The sequence below is a fragment of the Tachysurus vachellii genome, chromosome 7, assembly GCF_030014155.1.
Source record: "Tachysurus vachellii isolate PV-2020 chromosome 7, HZAU_Pvac_v1, whole genome shotgun sequence".
In the NCBI taxonomy this organism is placed as follows: Eukaryota; Metazoa; Chordata; class Actinopteri; order Siluriformes; family Bagridae; genus Tachysurus; species Tachysurus vachellii.
Window position 1 is genome coordinate 13,722,102 of NC_083466.1, and position 20,186 is coordinate 13,742,287.

At 35.8% G+C, this 20,186-nt stretch overlaps 4 protein-coding genes across 6 annotated transcripts in view; 3 read left to right on the forward strand and 1 right to left on the reverse strand.

The window, feature by feature from the left end:
- Positions 1–20,186, reverse strand: part of zanl (zonadhesin, like) — a 139,708-nt gene that overhangs the window by 51,241 nt on the left and 68,281 nt on the right. The window lies entirely within an intron of this gene.
- On the forward strand, positions 983–3,812 carry LOC132848595 (lysophosphatidic acid receptor 4). The gene is made up of 2 exons (XM_060874450.1): positions 983–1,329; positions 2,338–3,812. The coding sequence occupies exon 2, from the start codon at positions 2,364–2,366 to the stop codon at positions 3,333–3,335; it is 972 nt and encodes a 323-aa protein (XP_060730433.1). The 5' UTR covers positions 983–1,329; positions 2,338–2,363; the 3' UTR covers positions 3,336–3,812.
- On the forward strand, positions 4,004–8,100 carry her8a (hairy-related 8a). Its single transcript, XM_060874451.1, has 4 exons — positions 4,004–6,088; positions 6,311–6,406; positions 6,527–6,605; positions 6,869–8,100. Exons 1-4 carry the CDS (start codon positions 6,026–6,028, stop codon positions 7,342–7,344), a joined length of 714 nt encoding a protein of 237 aa, XP_060730434.1. The 5' UTR covers positions 4,004–6,025; the 3' UTR covers positions 7,345–8,100.
- gal3st4 (galactose-3-O-sulfotransferase 4) overlaps positions 10,190–20,186 on the forward strand; it is an 18,620-nt gene continuing 8,623 nt past the window's right edge. Inside the window, exons 1-2 of one of the 3 annotated variants that reach the window (XM_060874455.1) lie at positions 10,190–10,476; positions 18,418–18,528. In XM_060874455.1, the coding sequence (XP_060730438.1) occupies positions 18,422–18,528 (107 nt within the window). In that variant the 5' untranslated portion in view covers positions 10,190–10,476; positions 18,418–18,421. Of the gene's footprint in view, positions 10,477–15,323; positions 15,620–18,414; positions 18,529–20,186 lie in introns of those variants that run through there. The other 2 variants (XM_060874452.1, XM_060874454.1) reach the window with 2 other exon arrangements.

Genomic DNA, 20,186 nt, shown 5'->3' on the forward strand with positions numbered 1-20,186 from the left:
GCAAATAAGCTGCTTAGATCTTAATCCATAATCTCTAAAAATTATATTTGTTAATTCTCTTACCTACATTTTGTAAAGTTGAAAATATAATTTGCATATTACTTTAAATGTGTAATATGTAAATTACAAATGACTTTAAATGCTCATTCTTTAGCCTTTCAGTTAGTTTTGCTCAAATTGAAGTTTGTTATGCAGGCTGTCTGAAAAGTCTCCATGAAAAGGTTTTTTTTATATTACTTTTTTATTAGCACAACACAATTCCGTAATTAATATTTATTTGTTTGGTTTTCAGTTGGCATTTTGTGATGGTCTGCATCGAATCAGTTGCAGGTCACCAAGCGCGCACACACACACACACACACACACACACACACACACACACACACACACACACACACACACATTCACACCTCTCCACATAGAGGAACACAAGTATAGTTAATTCCATAGTAATTTATAACATGACAATTCATAATTAATTAATAAATCTATCAAGTAATTTAAAACACTTCTAACCACAATGATACTGACACGGAAGCTTGGCCTCCTGTCTGTCAATTGTATAGAGCTGATGACCAGAAAGCTTGCAAAGGGTCATCCACTATCAGGCATGCCAATGCAATAATCCACATTTTTTCTAGACATGCTTAAAGGACTGCAAAATGTACTGCATCAATTTTTTTTTCTCAAATGATTATAGCTGGTGATGCTGAGATTTCAGTATATTTGTTCTCAGAATTTACTAATTTATTTTTGGTCTAAACCTTATTTATTCAGAATGTGGTGCACGTGCAAATCCTGCTAAAGGAAATTTGACCTTTAAGCTGATTAGCATGGCTTCACTGACTATAAACAAATCTTGTTCATGTAAGTTCATCTCCTCTAATGCTATATGTTTCACACCCACTACAGTTTCACATTTAATAATCTTGTAGCTTCTGAACTTTTGTAGATGCACTCAAGCTGATTTGAATTGTAATGCTTATATTTTTATTTTAGGTCACATAAACTGTTGCTAGAAGGGCTTGCCTATTTAAGCACGAATTTATTTCGGTTGTAACTGAAGCTGTGTTCATATATGTGGCCCTTAAGTTTATCCGGCCACATTTTAACAACAGAAACGGAAACAACTGAAAAAAATGAGTGCAAAAAAAAAATAAATGGCAGAGTGCACTTGCACAAGCGTAATGGTACTTCCTGAGTTGTAACATTTAACACAAGATCTCCTGCACACCAAGAGAAATGAGAGATCACCATCTAAACTGTTCAGCACTGTTGCAAGAACTAGACTGACATAACAGATTTCCTTCACTCCCAAATGATTTACAGGTAAGTGTGATGAAGAACCATGTGTTTCATGACTCATTTAAACTAAATAGCGATATACTTTTTTATTTTTTTTTACAGTTGAATGATTCTTAAAAATAGTTTACTGTGTGAGTTGTAAGAAAAAGAATGAAAGTGAAGTAATAATTATTATATTTGAATTAAATGAAACATCTAGCAGATCATTTCAGGATTTCAACTTTATTTTTTTTAAAAGATTTAAATAGACCCAGCAAAGTCAAGGATAACATCATGCTATAAGGCTTTGTATAAAATGTATGTTGCAACTCTTACTGTACATTTAAACAGAGCTTTATATTACAGTATTACTTATAAGATTATATTACATGATAAAAGTATCAGAACCTAAGGTCACAGACTTCACTGGAAAAAAACACGCTCACATGTGGGGTTTGACACTTTTGCCATGTTTTTCCTGTGTTACTAACATACAGTTACTGAAACAAGAACTATTTCCATTCAATCAAAGTCATAAGGATGTTTTAAACATTGCAGAATGCCAAAAAATCCAAAGTGAATTTCAGATTTCAGAGTTTGTAAATTTTTGTTTTTGAAATTTTTCAGAATTTTTGTGAAATGTAATATATAAAATACAAAAAAATGCTCTTCTGAACATAAAGATTTTATGCGCCCAAACATCTAAACAGTAATATTTTTATAGTTACATATAATTATAAAATAATATAAAATTGATTTAGTAATAATAGTAATAGTAATGTGAAGCTGATAAAAAAGGAAGAGAGTTTTACATCAAAACTAGTATTTGGATGTAGCATTTGAATGACATCATTCTTTGTTTATATCGAAATTATTTTTGTCAACCATTAGATTTGTTTATTTACAAATGACCAAATGAAGAGCACATAAGACAGTTATATCTGCAGTTTTTAGTTGTAACAAAGTACAACTAAACTGTAACAAAGTATTTTTCAAAATAACTTGAACTCCATGTTAACTTTCTTTATTAATATTCATGTGTCTGTTTTTCAGTACAGTTACCATTCAAAAGAGGAACCATGTCATGTAACTTAACATGTCAGGAGGCCAATGCTGAGCGGTGTCAGTTTCAGACAAACCCTGTTTTTGTTGCAGTGTATAGTGTGGTCTGTATAACCGGGATCACTCTCAACTTCATGGCACTTACAGTTTTTTTTTGCTGCACCAAGTCACGCTCACACACCATTGTATACATGACCAATCTTGCTATAGCAGATCTCCTTCTGGTTTGTACTCTACCATTACGAATCCACTACCACTTGGGATTTCAAGGCCTGTCACAAAAGGTCTGTGAAGTTGCTGGTGTTATACTGTTGGCCAACATGTATGGAAGCATCCTGCTCCTTACATGTGTTAGCCTTGACCGCTGCATGGCTGTCTGCTTTCCTATGTCGTCTAGAGTGCGTGAAGGCCGCAAAAAGGCACCAGTAGTTTGTCTGGGGATTTGGATGCTAACAATCGGAGCCAGTCTGCAGAGTTACCTAGCTAACACAAATGCAAACACAAGAAATCAAACAACATGTTTTAATAGTATTCCAAAATATGCTTTCAAGCTTTCTACGTTAGCCTCCTCACTGACAATAGGATTTGGGATACCACTGATCATCATGGTTCTCTGTTCATGTGGGTTAGTGCATGCTGTCACCAAAAGCACTGCAGCCCAGATGTCTGGCTTAATTGACAACTGCAAGATCCAGAGGATGGTAAGCATTAACCTGGCCATATTTTTGTGCTGCTTTCTGCCATATCATGTCATGCTGGTGGTGATTTATTCCTACAATAACAAAATTATACCATGCCCTGTGTTGTCTGCCTACTACTATGCTTTGATGGTAACATGTCTGAATGCCATTCTGGACCCCTTGGCTTACTATTTTACCACAGAGACTTTCCGCAAAAACGTTGAAATAGATACGGTTCGGAGAATGTTGCCTATGAAAAATGTGAGTTCTGATGGAAACACCCGCTCCAGAGCACCTGTCAGTACTTAAAGGCACAAAAATGAAACAGTATGGTGAGATATTTCAACAGGATTTGATTAACTGCACCACTTGGGAGATCATCTTAAATGCTAGGACTCCAAATCAGAGCTGATAATATCATATGGGCCTGGACATTTGCAAAGCTGTTACAGCTAAATAAAGCTCATATTACAAAAGACATAACGTTTTAGTCAATTAATAGAATAATAAACATATATGTAATTATGCTTTGTTTTTTTTTGTGGCTTAGGTTCAAATTAAATATTAATAATTAAATATTAAGAACCTTTTAATATATAATACATATAATAAATAAGGACAAATAGCAACAGCAAACAAAGTAATAGTAGAAAATGTTTTCTTTTGTTGCACATACCTAATTTATTTTAGATTAGGTATGATTAGGTGCTATGATTACAAAAGGAAGCTAGATTATTTATTTAGAATTCTTAAGCATTATTGGATTTTTTGTTTTTGAAATAGATGAGAAAGAAAAAAAAGAATATATATATATATATATATATATATATATATATATATATATATATATATATATATATATATATATAATTTACTTGATTATATAATGTTGATTGTTGATATATAATGATGCTGTATTCTAATGTTGTAGAAATATGCATGTATTTGTTGTGATTTGAAATGTGATTTTTTTTGCTTGTTTTATTTTTATTTTTCATTGTTAAATTCTGAATATTTTAAGTTTGTAAATTAAACATACTGAATTTAAAACAAAAGACAAACAAACAAAAAAAAAAAGTTATTGAAAAATATGCAGCCTATTCTTTTTGGAAACCCAGAAGAGGACTGTCTTTGTAGTAGGTATTGATAATAGACCACACTTAAGGTTTACGGCTAAAAAAATGACTTGGCATGTATGCAATATCATCTCAGAGACTTACTAATGAGCCAAGGGCTTGCTATGAAATAATTACAAAATGATCTGTATTACAACTAAAAGTCTTATACTGGTGGCTCAGTGGTTAAGGCACCTTCCTCTCTGCTAGAAATTTATATTATTAAAAAAAGGCATAAGAGATAAAACATTCTGTAACACACTGTAAACATAACTAAAATAAATGTCTGGTCTATACACAGGGTTATCATTAAAATCCTATAAAAACATTTAGGCTCTTGGCAGGACTTCTATGAACCTATGTAACACAAATTCTTATACTGTACCTAACATTCCTGTATTAAGCTTGAACTAAATGCCATACTGTTAAAAATACAAATGTAAAAACAATATACAAATGCATGTGCATTAAGAGTCTTCCAAAGAGCCCTATAAACAACAGTACTAGTAAAATGCCTGGTATTCTGTAAAATATAGATTATAAGTAATATAAGTAACAGTTATGTTTACTGTTGAAATGTGCAAATGAACAAATATGGGTGGGATATTTCTGGTTCACAAGATTAGATGTGGTGTGAGATATGAAACTGAGCCTTTTGGTATTTAACAGATCTAAAGAATACTTAAGGAAGAACTTTGTGAAAAGTCTAATTTAACCTAATGGAAAAACAACAGTTCATCATAAAAACCTATATTTGGCAGCTAAGAATGTGTTAGAGTAAATCTTTAAATCTGTTTGTGCATATGTTTTTATTATTACTAATAGTGACAATGACTCAGTTCAGGAATGCTGCTTATATTGTCAGGTTATTGTATATTCAGTCAACCACAACGTTTTAAAACAAATGTTCATTAGTTCCAGTATTTTTTCAGTTTCCTTTCTAGCTGAAAATGTGTAAATGTTTCACAACAGTTTTGTTCATGTGAGATTGTATCTATCATTGCACACTTAACTTCGACATGTCTAGAATGTTGCGGTCTTGAAAAGTGTCATATCAGCAACAAACGTGAAACGTTTATGTACAGAAGTGAGCATGCAAAACACTTTTCATGTATGCAAGATTTAAGAGAGAGAGAGAGATTTAGCTAGTCATTATTGTTTTCACGACATTTAAAGAATGGAACAATAACAGAGAATCTGGAGATAATCATCAACAATTTCCATAGGTTTTTCACCCCTTGTGAAGATGAGCTTTCTTTTCAATTGATTAGCACAATACTCTCCTCCAAATAGTTCCCATCTTCCCGCCCTCAAGTCTAGTGCTGTATTAATCCTGTTAGTGATCCTCTTAGTTATTTTTCTGTCCAATAATGAACAGAAATCCTTACTAATAATTTAGTGTCCTGGGTTATGTTACCATGGCTGATAAATAACCAGTAGGTATAAAATAATTTAGTCAATGGTGCACTGTGTATAAAACAGTGTCGCACTGACATTTTCACTTTCTTGCCTTCTTACCAAGTTTCCGGTGACCTGTACATGACCTGACCAACTTTTTGCTTTTCTGTGAAACAAGTTTAGTTATTCTCGAACTTTCCATTATTATCTCTATGCGGCGACATCAGGCTCTTCTTGGCCTTCCCCTGAGACTGTGGGAAAGTGTGCTGCTAAAAGCACCCATGCATTGTCATGTTAATAGCTCAGGGTGGTGGTTTAGAGGGGAGGTTTTCTTCAGCTAAACCTTTAAAACGAGCTAGAAGCATAATCTTCCCAGCCTAGCAGGCACCATTAGCTCACACTTATGAGAAAGTATCGACACGAGAAATCAAACACTTGCGAGACTCTGAGTATTTAATATTACATTGTGAGAAGATAAGCAGAGCAATGACTGCTTCAAACCTTGGCAATGGACCAGAAAAGAGCTTCAACGCCAAAGAGGAGCGTAAGGTAAAGTAATCTTACCTCTTTGGGTGGAGTTGATTGGTGAGAAGTTGTTGTACAGCTTAATATTTTGACCCCACGTGCTGATTGCAGGCTATAAATAACACTAGAATCATTTAATGGACAGCTGAAGGCAGCGCGTTCATGCTACAAGCTCTCAGTTGAGTTTACACTGTTAACACACTTTCCTTTGCAGTAATCATTATTCTAAACTAACTTATATTTTAGCTTCGAAAGCCTCTGATAGAGAAGAGACGTAGAGAACGCATCAATTCAAGCCTGGAGCAGCTGAAGGGTATTATGGTGGATGCCTACAATTTGGATGTAAGTTGACTTTAAAAGAAATTAAATTAATTGTATTGTAATGATATGTGGTAAAAATAAATCTTCACAATTTTTTAGACTTACAAATGTTGTATTTTGATATTGTGTTCTTTTGTTAAGCAATCAAAACTGGAGAAGGCAGATGTTCTGGAGATAACCGTGCAACACATGGAGGGGCTTCAAAGGGGCCTTGGTCCAGGTAAGACTATTAAATGTACTTTTGACTTGTCAGAAGTTGTGTTATGAAAATTGTGTAATGAAGTGGAAAACTACTCATAAACTACTACATTCATAAACTACTCAAGCTGTAATTTCATCTCACATGTACACAATAATGCAAATAAAAAAAAAGATCTATACTTATCATTATCGTGCTCAAAGTTCATGATTGTGCATATATTATATTATATTATATTATGTTCATAAAAGTGTATGGGTGTTTTTTTGTTTGTTTGTTTACAGCAGCCAGTCAGGGAGCTAGTGTGGCTTTTGAATCTCGCCAACGATACAGTAGTGGTTATATCCAGTGTATGCATGAGGTGCATAATTTACTCCTCAACTGCTCTGGCATGGACAAATCACTGGGTGCTCGTCTTTTGAACCACCTGCTGAAGGCTCTGCCCCAAATCAGTGGAGAGAGCGGTGCCACGGGCAGTGCTGCCATCACCAGTCCTCTTCCTCTTCCCACCTCGCCTACACATTCTCCACTGACTCTTCCCTCCTTTCAACCCCGTTCTCTCCAACTACACACCCCTCCCTCTCCTATGAGCCCCCCCTCACCCAGCAGCCCCCACTGCTCTCCTGGAATCCTCTTGCAGAGAGAGGGGGCAGGCATGAGGCCCTCCCCACCTCGAACACCCTCCCCCCAACCTTTAGCCCCTACTGCCCTTCCCCCCACCTTCCCAGGGGGTGACCCTTCTATGTGGAGGCCATGGTGAAGAAGCGAAACCCTCGACCACTTTTCACTTGTTCTTTCCCCCCTTCTTCCACTCTTCCCTAATAGTGTCCATTACATCCTCATCTCCTGGGATGTTTGAGTGCTGGGCCTTTTCACTCCGAGAGCGGAGAGGTCACTGAATAATAGTAGGTCTCCAAGCCCCTGGGGGTTTTGTGGCATCGTTTGAAGCACTATTTTTTATGGTTGATTTACCACGGTGTGGGCTTGTTTGGAAATTTGAAAAACAAAAGGGAACCACAACCAAGGATGCTCACTTAGAACTGAATGCATGAGAAAAAGAATTGTTGCTTCATTACTTGAGAGTAATGTTATTTTGTTAAACCAGGAAGCAATTTACTTTGCTTAATTGTATTTCATTTTGAAAATAATTTTTAAATGATGGTTTACTTCTTATAATTTTCCTTTTCCTTTTTTTGTGTGGCCTTTTCACTAAAGTTTAGTGTGGCCAGTTGTCAAACTGATAGTGACTGGTTTCTGCTACAAAAGAATGTCATGTGTCGGAATGTCCTGAGATCCATTGAGTGTGTAAATATGTGCCTGAAACGCCATGACCTCTGATAATTTTTTGCTGATACTAGATGTTTAGACTAGGTTCCTAGTTGTCTCACATGGAGCATTTTGTATACAAATTCAGGTTGGGTGCAAAACATACACTATTTAGATGCCTGTCCTGTGTGCTGGGTATCAGAATATGATGTAAATGTGTCTGTGAATAAAGAAACGAACATCCATTGAATGCTATTGGTGTGCTGATTTTTTTTCTAAATCTGTTTTGTCGAAATCAAGCTATTGAAAGCGATGGTAGATCTAAACTCTTAAGTTATGTAAGAGTATAATATAATTAGAAACTAATACAAATTAATATATTTGCCTGGCATCATTATACTTACAATAACCTTGGTTTTTCCTGTGAACATTTGCTGTTGTATAAGTTTGTAAATGTAAAGTTAAAAAGTACTCTTTTAAGAAAAAACATAATAAAAAAAATAAATAGAAATCCCATTTGAGACATTTTATGACATTTCTCAATTTGTCTTGTGAATATTCCAACTTCCCCATTCATAGCTTTGACATTCTAGGTTTGTAAGACTTTTCAGTGGTGGTAAAGCAGTCCATGGTGGCCACCTACAGGTGCAGTCAAGACTCACTTTCCTGCTAAAATTGTGGCCAACATACAATATGAGCATGACTATTTCACTTATAATTAGACTCGAAAAGTGTTAAATGTATTCAGCATATTACAAAGTGTTACATTTCTATTTCTTTTTGAAAAAATTATTTTGTTTATCTTTTTAAATGACAAATTGGTCAATACAGAGCTGTAAAGCCCTGAGTTTGTTATAATCACCAAGTTTATGATTTATGGTAGAAGAACCATGGCACAGCAATATATTAGTGTTAAGATTAAACCCAAGCATTTTTATTGTCATTTTATGCATTGATGAAATAATTACTTACAAGTTGAAATAGCACACACACACACACACACACACACACACACACACACACACACACACACACACACACACACACACACACAAAGAGAGAGAAATACAATTATACAACACTAATAAAATAGTCTACATTTAACAAATTGTTTTAAGCATGTTTAATAACCAGTAAAGCCTATTCTATGAGTTCAGTTCCACTTTTTAAACATGTTATTTGACAGTGAGTCTGACACTGTAATTTTTAACACACTGTGAAAACACTCAAAAACAGTGCTATTGCTCACTTAACCTCTAGTTGACATTTAAGCTAAAGTATTAAAGAAATTTAAGGTCCAGATTGACTCATATACGCCCAACGGTGGTCCAACAGGGCTTGTACAACAACAAATTGAACCTATATATATATATACGTGTATATATATATATATATATATATATATATATATATATATATATATATATATATATATATATATATATATATATATATATGCATATATATATACAGTATATGCTCTATACAGCTGAAGGACATTTTACTATTTGTCAACAACTTCAAACATAAACATCAATAATGAAATATATTACACTATTGCCTGTTGCAGACTTTAAACTAGTCTAAGGGATCTGTGAATGAACCCTAGCCTAAATTGTTACTTGGTGGATACTGCTGATCTTTTTCAAAGAAACAGAGAGAGAACCATGTGTGTTTTGTGTGATGTCCAGCAGGCAGAGTTGAATGAATGAGTGTATTTGTTCTGGTGAATGGAGTACAGTAAGGAACTGAGAAACAGACCCCAGAAAACAACACACAACTCACAGCTGAGCTGCTCAGAGTCTTTGGCTAAATAAAAGGAACACATTAATAGTGATTTTTGTAATTAGAGACAATCTATTCTCCATGCAACTGCATGATATCCTGTATAATTCATGAGTAAAATACTTCTTATGCTCTAGTGCAACCAAGCTAGGAAAGATAACTTTTCCCCCAGATTCCACCACAGGATCTGCTATCTCCATTAACTACTCTCAAGGTTTATCCTAACCTTTGCTACACCCACATACTGTAGACTTTGTAGGCTGTTCTCCTAGAACAAAGTAAAACGTAACAACGAAAAAACCCTTCAGAAAGCTTTAATCAGGTTTTAAAGCTTTGTAGAACCCATTTTTCATTCTTGTGTGTATTAAATGTCATTGCAAAAGTAATAACTAATGTAAGCTTATTTCAGAATGGACTAGATCGAAGAGGATAAATTTAACAGCTCACGTAACACACACACACACACACACACACACACACACACACACACACACACACACACACACAGAGTGAAAGACAGACGGAGATGCAGTGGGGGATGGGGGACTGCCAGAGACAGGCTTAGGTTGCATGTACCTGATAAACATACTAAGAGGGGATGAAGACATAACACTAAAGTGTTTTCTTTTTTGTCCACATAGAGCTCACTACGTCAGCTGGACATTTTTGTTTTTACCTTTAGTTTTCCCTCATATTTTTAGTGTAGTCAGTTCACCCACACCCAGTTGGCTCCTAAAGGCGAACTTCGGAAACAACTACAGTAGTAATGACCAACTAATCAGACAGCTGGGCGAAATATCACGAAATTCTTCCATCTACAAGCTAAGTTCTGACCAGCACGGTGAGTAGAAAAGTGTACAAAAACTAGCACAAATGTATTAGGGACCTTTTATAAAGTTCTTATTGCGCTTTCCAATAATCCCAAGAATCCCATCTGAAAGTTTGACACGCAGAAACTGCGGTATAGCGATTTTTCAGTAAACTAAAGCGGATTCACACGTGAACGTGAAGAGATGAGAAATCACAAGAGTTGTTAATATTTACTGCAACAACATAACCAACACGTGCAAATAGTTTATATATACACAACACTCTTACTTAGCTGTAAGCCACAGTATTTAATTTGGGATTTCTTTTAATTAAACAGATTTGTGTTACTTGTATTGTGTTTGTTTTAGTATTAAAGTAATCCTAAGGCCTTAGGAAAAACACCAAATAGGATGTGATTAGGATGTGATTATAGGATGTGATTTTCCACTGTCTGAAATTAGTGACATTTGTGTAAAATTACAATTAAACAGTAAACAGAAGAAACAAGGGGAAAAAAGAGATTTTTTAATTATTTATTTTAATTGTACTTTGTCATTTGACTTGAAACTAAAAGTCTGTCCTGAAATAAGAATATAAAACATCATATATCTGTGTAAAATAGGGGCATTTTCCTCTGACATTTAAACCTACTATAAAACAGGACTTTAAGAGTTCATTCAGATGTCTTTGCATGTGCTTACTTATGCAAAATTGATCCAGAAGTTTTTTTTAGTCCTTATCTAACTTGAAATTAATCAGATTATTTTGGCTGGTCGAAGCTTTGTGGCTAAGCTTGTTTGGGTTTATCCTATTTCACAGTCACTAACTAGTTTAAGTCAGTGTGCTGTTCGTAATGCAGGCTTGTAACCTTCTCTGTGTGAACTGTTTACACTTCAGTTATTTTTTACAGTCAACAAAATGGTTGAATCCAGTTATACAGTTGAATCTGCCAGAAATGTAAAGTAATAAAGTACATTTCACTCAATAAAAAAACATCACAAACACTAGAAATGTCTTTGAAAACCCTTTTACAATTTGCATAGTAGAATTAGGACACAATATAGATAGATCATTATTCTTGCCCGACTCTGCTTAGATTGAATGGTATTTATGGAAAAAGATTATTCAAGGTCGTATGCCTTATGCCTTATGTGATTATATAAACACATTCCGGAAATGTTTAAAGATTCTTATGAGCCAGTGGTTTGTTGACACAAATCATAAACAATAAAATATCATTATTAAGATTTTTTTTTTCTAAGCGACTGTCATGTTATGGCAACATCTAATGTTTAAACATTTAAGGTTTTTGTATAACTGCATGCAGCATTTGGCCTCTAACTATTGTATCCTCCATCTGCCTTTTCCACATTAGCTCCACAACCTTGATAAATAATACACGTCTGTGCGAACATGGCCCTGCTTGATTAAAAATGTATGTTGAGAAACTGGGCCAGAAGGGTTTATGGGTGTACTGCCCACTTCAGCTATCAAGTCTGTGGTTTAAACCCTGCTGAAAGTGACCCAACAATAGCCAGAAAACTCAGTAGATACCTTTGGAATAATGCCTGAAACCAAAGGATAGAACAGTCACAACAAACTCTAGTCCCTCACAATACATAGTATATAAAAGATTTTGACACCTGGCTGATTTGTTTAGCAGTTCTTTATGTTGTTTATATGATTCCTCTGAAACACACTGTGAAGTTATTTGGACACATATATATATATATGGCCAAAAGCATGTGGTCATCTGAAATACACACCTATATGTGGGCTTTCTCCAAGTAGTATATCCACATAATTGTATAGGAAGTTATTCTGTGTGGTTGCATTAAAATTGTAAACTAAGGGGCCCCCAGGGTCAATGACAAGAGTGGCCTACACAGAACACAAAGATGGACATCTTTGGTGTGAATTTTAATGCCTGACATCACTAATGCCCATGTAGCTAAAAGGACAAATCTCCACAACTATGCTCCAAAAGCTTGGACTAAATTTGCACTAAATATGGGGGCACTAAAAGGACATATTAAAAAGCACATATGAATGTCAGTTGTCCAAAAACGTTTGGCCATATAGGGAATATAGGGATCCATACGGGTATATGAAATCTGTATTACTTTTATACCGTCTCCTGTTTTTTTCCAGGATATCTGAAATATATGTCATGTAAACAAGTGGATATTCTTAATATTATATAGTTAATATTGAGGTTGTTGTATTAATTTAACTATACAAAATGTATTACTAATGTTTTATAACCACTTTATTCTAATCAGGTTTACAATGGATCTAGATCCTTTCCTGGTTGCATGGCAGGAGAATTCACTCTGAAAGGGATGCTAGGCCATCTCAGGGCTCCAGCCCTAGTTTAATATTTTAAGGGGTGAAAAAAAGGTATTTGACATTTAGAAGAGTCACATACAGTGTCTCTTGAAAATTTGTGAACCTTTTAGATATTTCTATATTTCCCAATCATACAGCTCAGACAAATACATGTAGTTTATACTTTCAGGAAAATTCATGTGTGTTTGTGTAGGGGGATCATTACAAAAACAATGGAGATTTGGAAAAAGAGTTATTGTTTGCTCATCAGGCTGGAAAAGGTTACAAAATCCTCCCTTAAGAGTTTGGACTCATAGTCATGTAGATTCTGTACAAATGGTGGAAATTTAAAACCATTGGAACATTCCCAGGAGTGGTCAACCAACAAAGATCACTTTAAAAGCATCTTTTATTTTGGCTAATGTTAATGTTCATGAGTCTGCCATCAGGTGAACATTGAACAACCTTGGTGTGCAAGGCAGAATTGCAAGGAGAACTACTCTCCAAAAAGAACATTGCTGCCCACCAGAGGTTTGCTAAAGATCTTGTGGACAAGCCAGAGGACTATTGGAAAAATAATTTGTGGATGAATGAGACCAAAATAAAACTTTTTGTTTTAAAATAAGAAGCATTATTATTGGAGAAAGGAAATACTGAATTCCAGCATAAGAACCTTATACCGTATGTGAAACATGGTTGTGGTAGTATCATGCTTTGGGCCTGTATTGCTGCATCTGGCCCAGCTTTCCAACAATGACGAACCAATGAATTCAGAATTATGCCAGTGATCTCTGAATGAAAATGGCAGGACATCTGTCCATGAACTGAATCTCAAGAAAAAATGGATCATACCCCCATGTTAGTCCAGTATGCTGCTATTAATTTTTCTTACTATCTGCATGATGTCTAATTCCAACATGATGCCTGTCTTCTTGAAATTCAGCCAGAGAAATGAAGACACTCTTGTATGGCTTTCAGTATTCATGACACTTGATCAGTTTCATCTGCTGCTGGAAAATCCATACACTAGCCAACCAGCTGTGGTTCCATATGCTCAGTGTTTATTTAGCATTGCACATGACACAGTGATATATATATATATATATATATCTCATCATATGTAAATGTTGCAACACATATGCACACCATAGAGCACTCTTGACCAAATCATTTTCAACCTGTGCAATAAAAAAGTTAAGCTTCACTGTGTCATGTGCAATGCTAAATAAACACTGAGCATATGGAACCACAGCTGGTTGGCTAGTGTATGGATTTTCCAGCAGCAGATGAAACTGATCAAGTATATATATATATATATATATATATATATATATATATATATATATATATATATATATATATATATATATATATGTATGTATATGTATATGTATATATATATATACATATACATATACATACATACATATATATATATATATATATATATATATATATATATATATATATATATATATATATATATATATATATATATATATATATAGATAAGTGCTATTTCTAAAATCAATTCAAAACCTTTTGACATTTGTCATAAAGGACTAATAGTATACCAAACCAGCACATATATTATTTTTGCCTGTGAGTTACTGTTAGTCATTAGTTCCTTAAATGACTCAATGTTCTCTTTCTATTTTAGTTCCCACTGTCTGTTTTTTTCTAATGTTTATTTTCACATATATTACTTTTAATCTAACACAGTCTGATACACAGGAGTCTCAACACAGGATTTAATTCATAACATTGTGAAGTAAACATCTCTACTTGTTACAGTCTACTTAACTAATTAGCAATTAATTTTTAAAAATATTTTTTTCCACCACATTGCATATTGGGTGAGCACCCATTAGTGTTGGGTCCATGGTGAACTCAGAGTTTGTGCTGACCTATTAGTTCCTCAGGAGCTCACGGTTGCATTTTATCTATTGTTGTAGAAATGCCATTATTTACATTTACATAATTTCATGTCCATTGTCACCCAAATGATAATGGGTTCCCTTCTGAGCCTGATTCCTCTCAAGGTTTCTTCATCATATCATCTCAGGGAGTTTTTCCCTTACGTGATTTAAATCCGTTTTTTGGACAAAAAATTCTGATGACAGGTGACAAGCAACAAGGCTTGAATCCAAAGGCATATCATAATCCAGGTTTGCAATACTTTAGATAGCAATACTACTAATTTAGCATTCAGATGCGTTTCTTAAGAAAGCCATAATTAAAACCCTGGCACTGTTACACCTTCTTGCCCTCATACTGATTTTCTGGAGGTTTCTGGTCTTGCTCTTTTTTGTTTAATTGCTTACTTTGGACTGTTGGGTTATTTCGAATTATTGTATTGTAATCCATCTATCAAAATAACCCGTGTATTAAATCAAAAAGGAACTCCTTAGATTTGTTCAGACTTGCTGTGTCAACGTAACCTTTGTTGCAAATAGATTTGCGTGCGTTTGACCGCATCCGCACCGCTGGGGTATGACGTCACACAGCAGTTTATATGGAGCTGCGTGAAACCTCTCCAAAACACACCCACTCACTCACTCCTCCTCTACCCGAAAACACACTCTCTCTTTCTCTAAAACAGACAAAGCGCGCCATCACCTCCGTCCGATTTTACCCAGAATCCGAATCAGTGCGAAATTGGACCCGGGAGCGAGACGCGTAACGGAGAAGGCGTTACATCCGCTGGCGTTTTTAGCTGGATTGCGTTTATTTTAATGGATCGGATGCGGGTGGATTTGAAGCGACCCTTCCGATCTTAGCCGACATGCACCGGGTCTCTACCGACACCGGCCCGGCTTTATCATGCTTTTCAGGCTCTTTGCGAGGTAAGCAGGAGCAACAGTGATTTATTTTATGCGCTAAACCTGGTGATCTCTTAGAGCGGCTGTGGTTACTATACCATTATGGGAGGTGCTGTACGAGACAAGTCAAAACAAAGGCTGTTCCGCCACTCATTCAGTGTCTGTATATGCACTGGATTTAAAACCGTGATTGACTGTAACATGCAGCATTTTATTAGTCATATTGCTGCTGCCTTGTGCATCACATTACAAAATAAAGAGACGTTTGTTTTCCATACAATCCATTCTTTGTTTTTTTAATTGATTGTTTTTGTTATTTTATTTGTTTATTTATTTATTTGTTTATTTATTTATTTATTGCAACTGAATGATCTGTTGTAACTTTTTTCTCAACAAAGATTCTTTCGCTTACCCAACAATTGTGGTAACACAAAGTCATAAGACTAGCAGCATAGTCGACGAAGCTTAGTCAGTTTCCCTGAAAGCCTTTAACAGTGTAGCTCTTCATTTGGCTTTGCACAGACATTTTGGAAGAAAGGGAAAAAGGATCACTCTCCACCCACATCCACACCTACTCCACCCCCCATATGCACATCATTTCTCCTGGTCCTCTACCTGGCCTACTCTGTTCATGCCATAGACCAAGTCTGCAGAAAAGATATAACTTGTCTTCATGTGACACAAGAGCAGTGTTTAAATCATATCCCTAATATTTCCTTTATCTCTATTCTCTCTCTCTCTCTCTCTCTCTCTCTCTCTCTCTCTCTCTCTCTCTCTCTCTCTCTCTCTCACACACACTCACACACACACACACACACACACACAAGCTCTGCATGAAACCAAACAATAGGCAATTGTACATGCACACAAGCACACACTTGTTACACTGATATGTCTTTGCATCTGGCTGAGTGTAGCCTTTTTGAGATTTCCCAGTGTTCCCAGTGTTCCCATCTGTATCTCTACACACACATACCACACACACAGAGCAGTATGCATTGCATTACACCACACAATAGGCAATTGTACACATACACACACATACATAAACAGTGCATCCAAATAATTCTGCCCTTGCACTTTTAAGTAAATATAATTATCATAATTCCAATGTCTCTAACTGAATGGACCACTTAAGATGGTGTGACATTTTGCATATAAACAGTAAATGTGTCTTAATTGCTTTGAATTCTAGTATGCCGTCTCAACTGTCATACTTCCCACATTTTGGGTATGACAAGATGTACTGTAGTAAGCATTTCCATTCAGCCATTTTATCCTCTCTGTTGTCATAAACACAGATTGTGCTAGATTGTCAGAAATGGGAATACTGGACATATCTCCATCAAGCTCACACAGCAGATTTCTAGAGTTGAAAATTGTTAAACATAAACTTGGGTAAGAGTTAAATTTTGGAAGTTTATTTTCTAACTTACACTACAGCCGGTGTTTAAGGGTACACTAATGTGGTGTAATATTTGAGTGTTCATGCGCTGGGTGTTTAAGAGCCTTATTTAACTTCTCCTGGTGTTGTTTGGTCTACATCTTTCCTGCGCCCAGCCGCATTACCCAGGACTTCGTTGTGAGGAGGGTAAATGTGCCGTTTTACTTTATTACACAATTTTCTTATACTGTTGGGGATTTTCCAAGAATGTTGATCTTGTTTAGAAGTAGTAGCTCAGTGTTTAAGGTGTTGGACTATTAATCAGGTAGTGAGTTTGTGAGTTTGGTAGTGAGTTTGAATCCCAGGTCAACCAGGCTACCTTTCCTGGGGCAGTTGTATAAATGTATGTCACTCTGGATGAGGGCATCTAGCAAATGTATTTGTGGTTTTTTTTGGTAATTATTTTCACCTAAAACCATTTTGCTGTTGTAGATTTGTTAAGACTATGTAAGGGTTATTATTTTAATAAGCTCTATATGTTAGTAGAATTAAAACTTCATTGGAGTTTGGTTTTAACTCCTGAAAAGAGCTGAAAAATTGACTCCCAGAATAGAGTTTATTTAACATTGTGCTAGAGTTTATTCCAGGGTCACTCATGTACACTCAAATGTAGTTGAAATAAACTCACAGAATTTACTCCAGTGGCCAGAATTTGCTGAGCATATAACCAACCAGTTACTAGAATCATGGTTGTTGTTGATTAGAAAAGACATTTCTAAGGTAAAATGTACCCAGATTCTTAAGATTAAGCATTTAACTTCATATTTATATGATGTCCTGGATTGTTAATGTAATAAAAAAATGCATAATAAGTAAACATGTAGTTCTGTTATGTCTGTGTCTTGTTCACCGGAGCAGTTGCCAGAGAGTGGTGAGGCTTTAGGAACCAAAACTAAAAGACAAAATATGAACCCTTGACATTTTCTGTTTTAATGCTTTATATTGTTCAATGTTATTGTAATATTGTGTTCATAATATTTTCATTCACAGTTCACTTTACATCAACTTGTGCAGATTAGTTATTGGTTTTCTTTCATTTTTATGTACTATTTGTCTGTGTTCAGTGCCAGACCTTTAGGCTGTGATCAACAAGACATATAGTCTATCAACATAATGTACATTTGCTGCAAAAATAATTATACTCATTTTGTTAGTTTTATTGGTACTGTTTGTAATTTTTATTTCCTACGTACCTTTTCATTTGCTTATTTTCCCATGAAAATTCTTAGTCATGGTTTATAGTATTACGCAAATTTTATTTGTCTCCATCTATCGTCATGTTTATTTTTCTGCTGCTGGGTGAACACCTCATTTTTCTGCTCTTACATCATCTATCATGACAGATAATTCAAAATAGCATTTTTTTTTTTTGGAGTAGGAGGATGCGCTGGCTGGGATGCTATCGGCTTGGACCCATGTGGAAAGTGCTGCTGGTGTTTGTGGTCATCGCCTTTGCAGGCCAACTCCTGGGGGTCCTCTTTAATAAAAGGTCAGAAAGTGGTCTGGTCCTCTTCAACATTTCACATATCTTGGTTTAAAAGACTGCAGCATACCTGTGTGTAAAGTATGTGAAGTGCCTCTTGGAAAGTTTTTACACCCTTAAAGGTGGGGTCTCCGTTGTTTGAAAGCCAGTGTAGACATTTGAAATCACCAAAACAAACACGTCCCTAACCCAAATGGGTGTCACCCCTGTATTGATAGCTCCGCCCACACATACATACATAACCCAGGCAACTAATGGAAATAAATGTGTCTTTATCATAGCTGAAGGGATGAACAATACGATTGCAGATAAACAAACAAGCAAAAATGACACACAACCAGAATCATGCAAAGGACGGCATATATTAGTTCTGTGAAACAAAGCAAAACCAACGTTACTCACCTATCGAGAAGGAAAAAAGCAATCTCTGCGTCCCATCGCAGGCTTTCCTGCTCCTTCAGTTCTCTCCAGTGCTGGAAAGCTGATCCTATATTAACACGGGTCCTACATCTTGCCTTTCTTTGCTTTCTTTCTTTGTTTTTATCCTCCATGTCAATGTTAAAACCGCTTTCTGCTAATGTCACACATGCGCACTGAACACTCTCTCTGCCCATATTGACAAGACACGCCCCTTTCTGCTCATTGGCTACAGGTTAGTTTTGTTTTTGTTTTGTTTGCCGGCCCAACGCAGTTTTCTGAAGCATTTCTCAAACAATGGAGACCCCACCTTTAACACTGTATATAGGAAACATGCAGACAGCTTTTTTTTTTTTAGCAGAAGTGGGAGCTATGTCAAAAAGTATATCATGGTATAGTTTACAATAACCAAAACACCTACAAAACCTGCTTAGTTTTTTAAAACAGGAAAGACCAGACCACAGCATAGCAGGCAGGTCTAATGCTGAAAAGTTGTAACTGAAATGGTAATCACCTCGTTTTTAATAATAAAATGTTACCTACTACTCATTGAAAAAAATGTGACTTTTAAATCAAACAAAGGGTTAAAAACCGCACAATGGAGTAGTGTGAAAAGGGCTGTTTAATGTATACATTGAATTATATAGGCACGGTGGCTTAGTGGTTAGCACGTTCGCCTCACACCTCCAGAGTTGGGGGTTTGATTCCCGCCTCCGCCTTGTGTGTGTGGAGTTTGCATGTTCTCCCCGTGCCTCGGGGGTTTCCTCCGGGTACTCCGGTTTCCTCCCCCGGTCCAAAGACATGCAGGGTAGGTTGATTGGCATCTCTGGAAAATTGTCCGTAGTGTGTGAGTGCGTGAGTGAATGAGAGTGTGTGTGTGTGCCCTGAGATGGGTTGGCACTCCGTCCAGGGTGTATCCTGCCTTGATGCCCGATGACGCCTGAGATAGGCACAGGCTCCCCGTGACCCGAGGTAGTTCGGATAAGCGGTAGAAAATGAATGAATGAATGAATGAATTATATAGGCTTATATATAATTTAATATATAATATTAATATTTAAAAGACTATTATGTAGGTGCTCCACATTGTAATGGCAGAATGCAACATATGGCAAAAACATTTTATTAGTTTATTATTCTTTTTTATAGTTTTTTTTAAACTATATACGTTTTAGGCTAATTAAATGGCAGGTGGGCCAATCAATGTATGCATGTCACAGACGCGGGATAAAAATGCAGGACAGCTT

What these genes read in the sequence shown, in the direction of transcription:
- LOC132848595 (XM_060874450.1), top strand. Translation starts at nt 2,364, where the DNA reads ATGTCATGTAACTTAACATGTCAGGAGGCCAATGCTGAGCGGTGTCAG.
- her8a (XM_060874451.1), top strand. Translation starts at nt 6,026, where the DNA reads ATGACTGCTTCAAACCTTGGCAATGGACCAGAAAAGAGCTTCAACGCC. An exon ending in ACGCCAAAGAGGAGCGTAAG is followed by an intron (nt 6,089 to 6,310) that starts GTAAAGTAATCT and finishes CTTATATTTTAG; the next exon opens with CTTCGAAAGCCTCTGATAGA. An exon ending in TCAAAGGGGCCTTGGTCCAG is followed by an intron (nt 6,606 to 6,868) that starts GTAAGACTATTA and finishes GTTTGTTTACAG; the next exon opens with CAGCCAGTCAGGGAGCTAGT.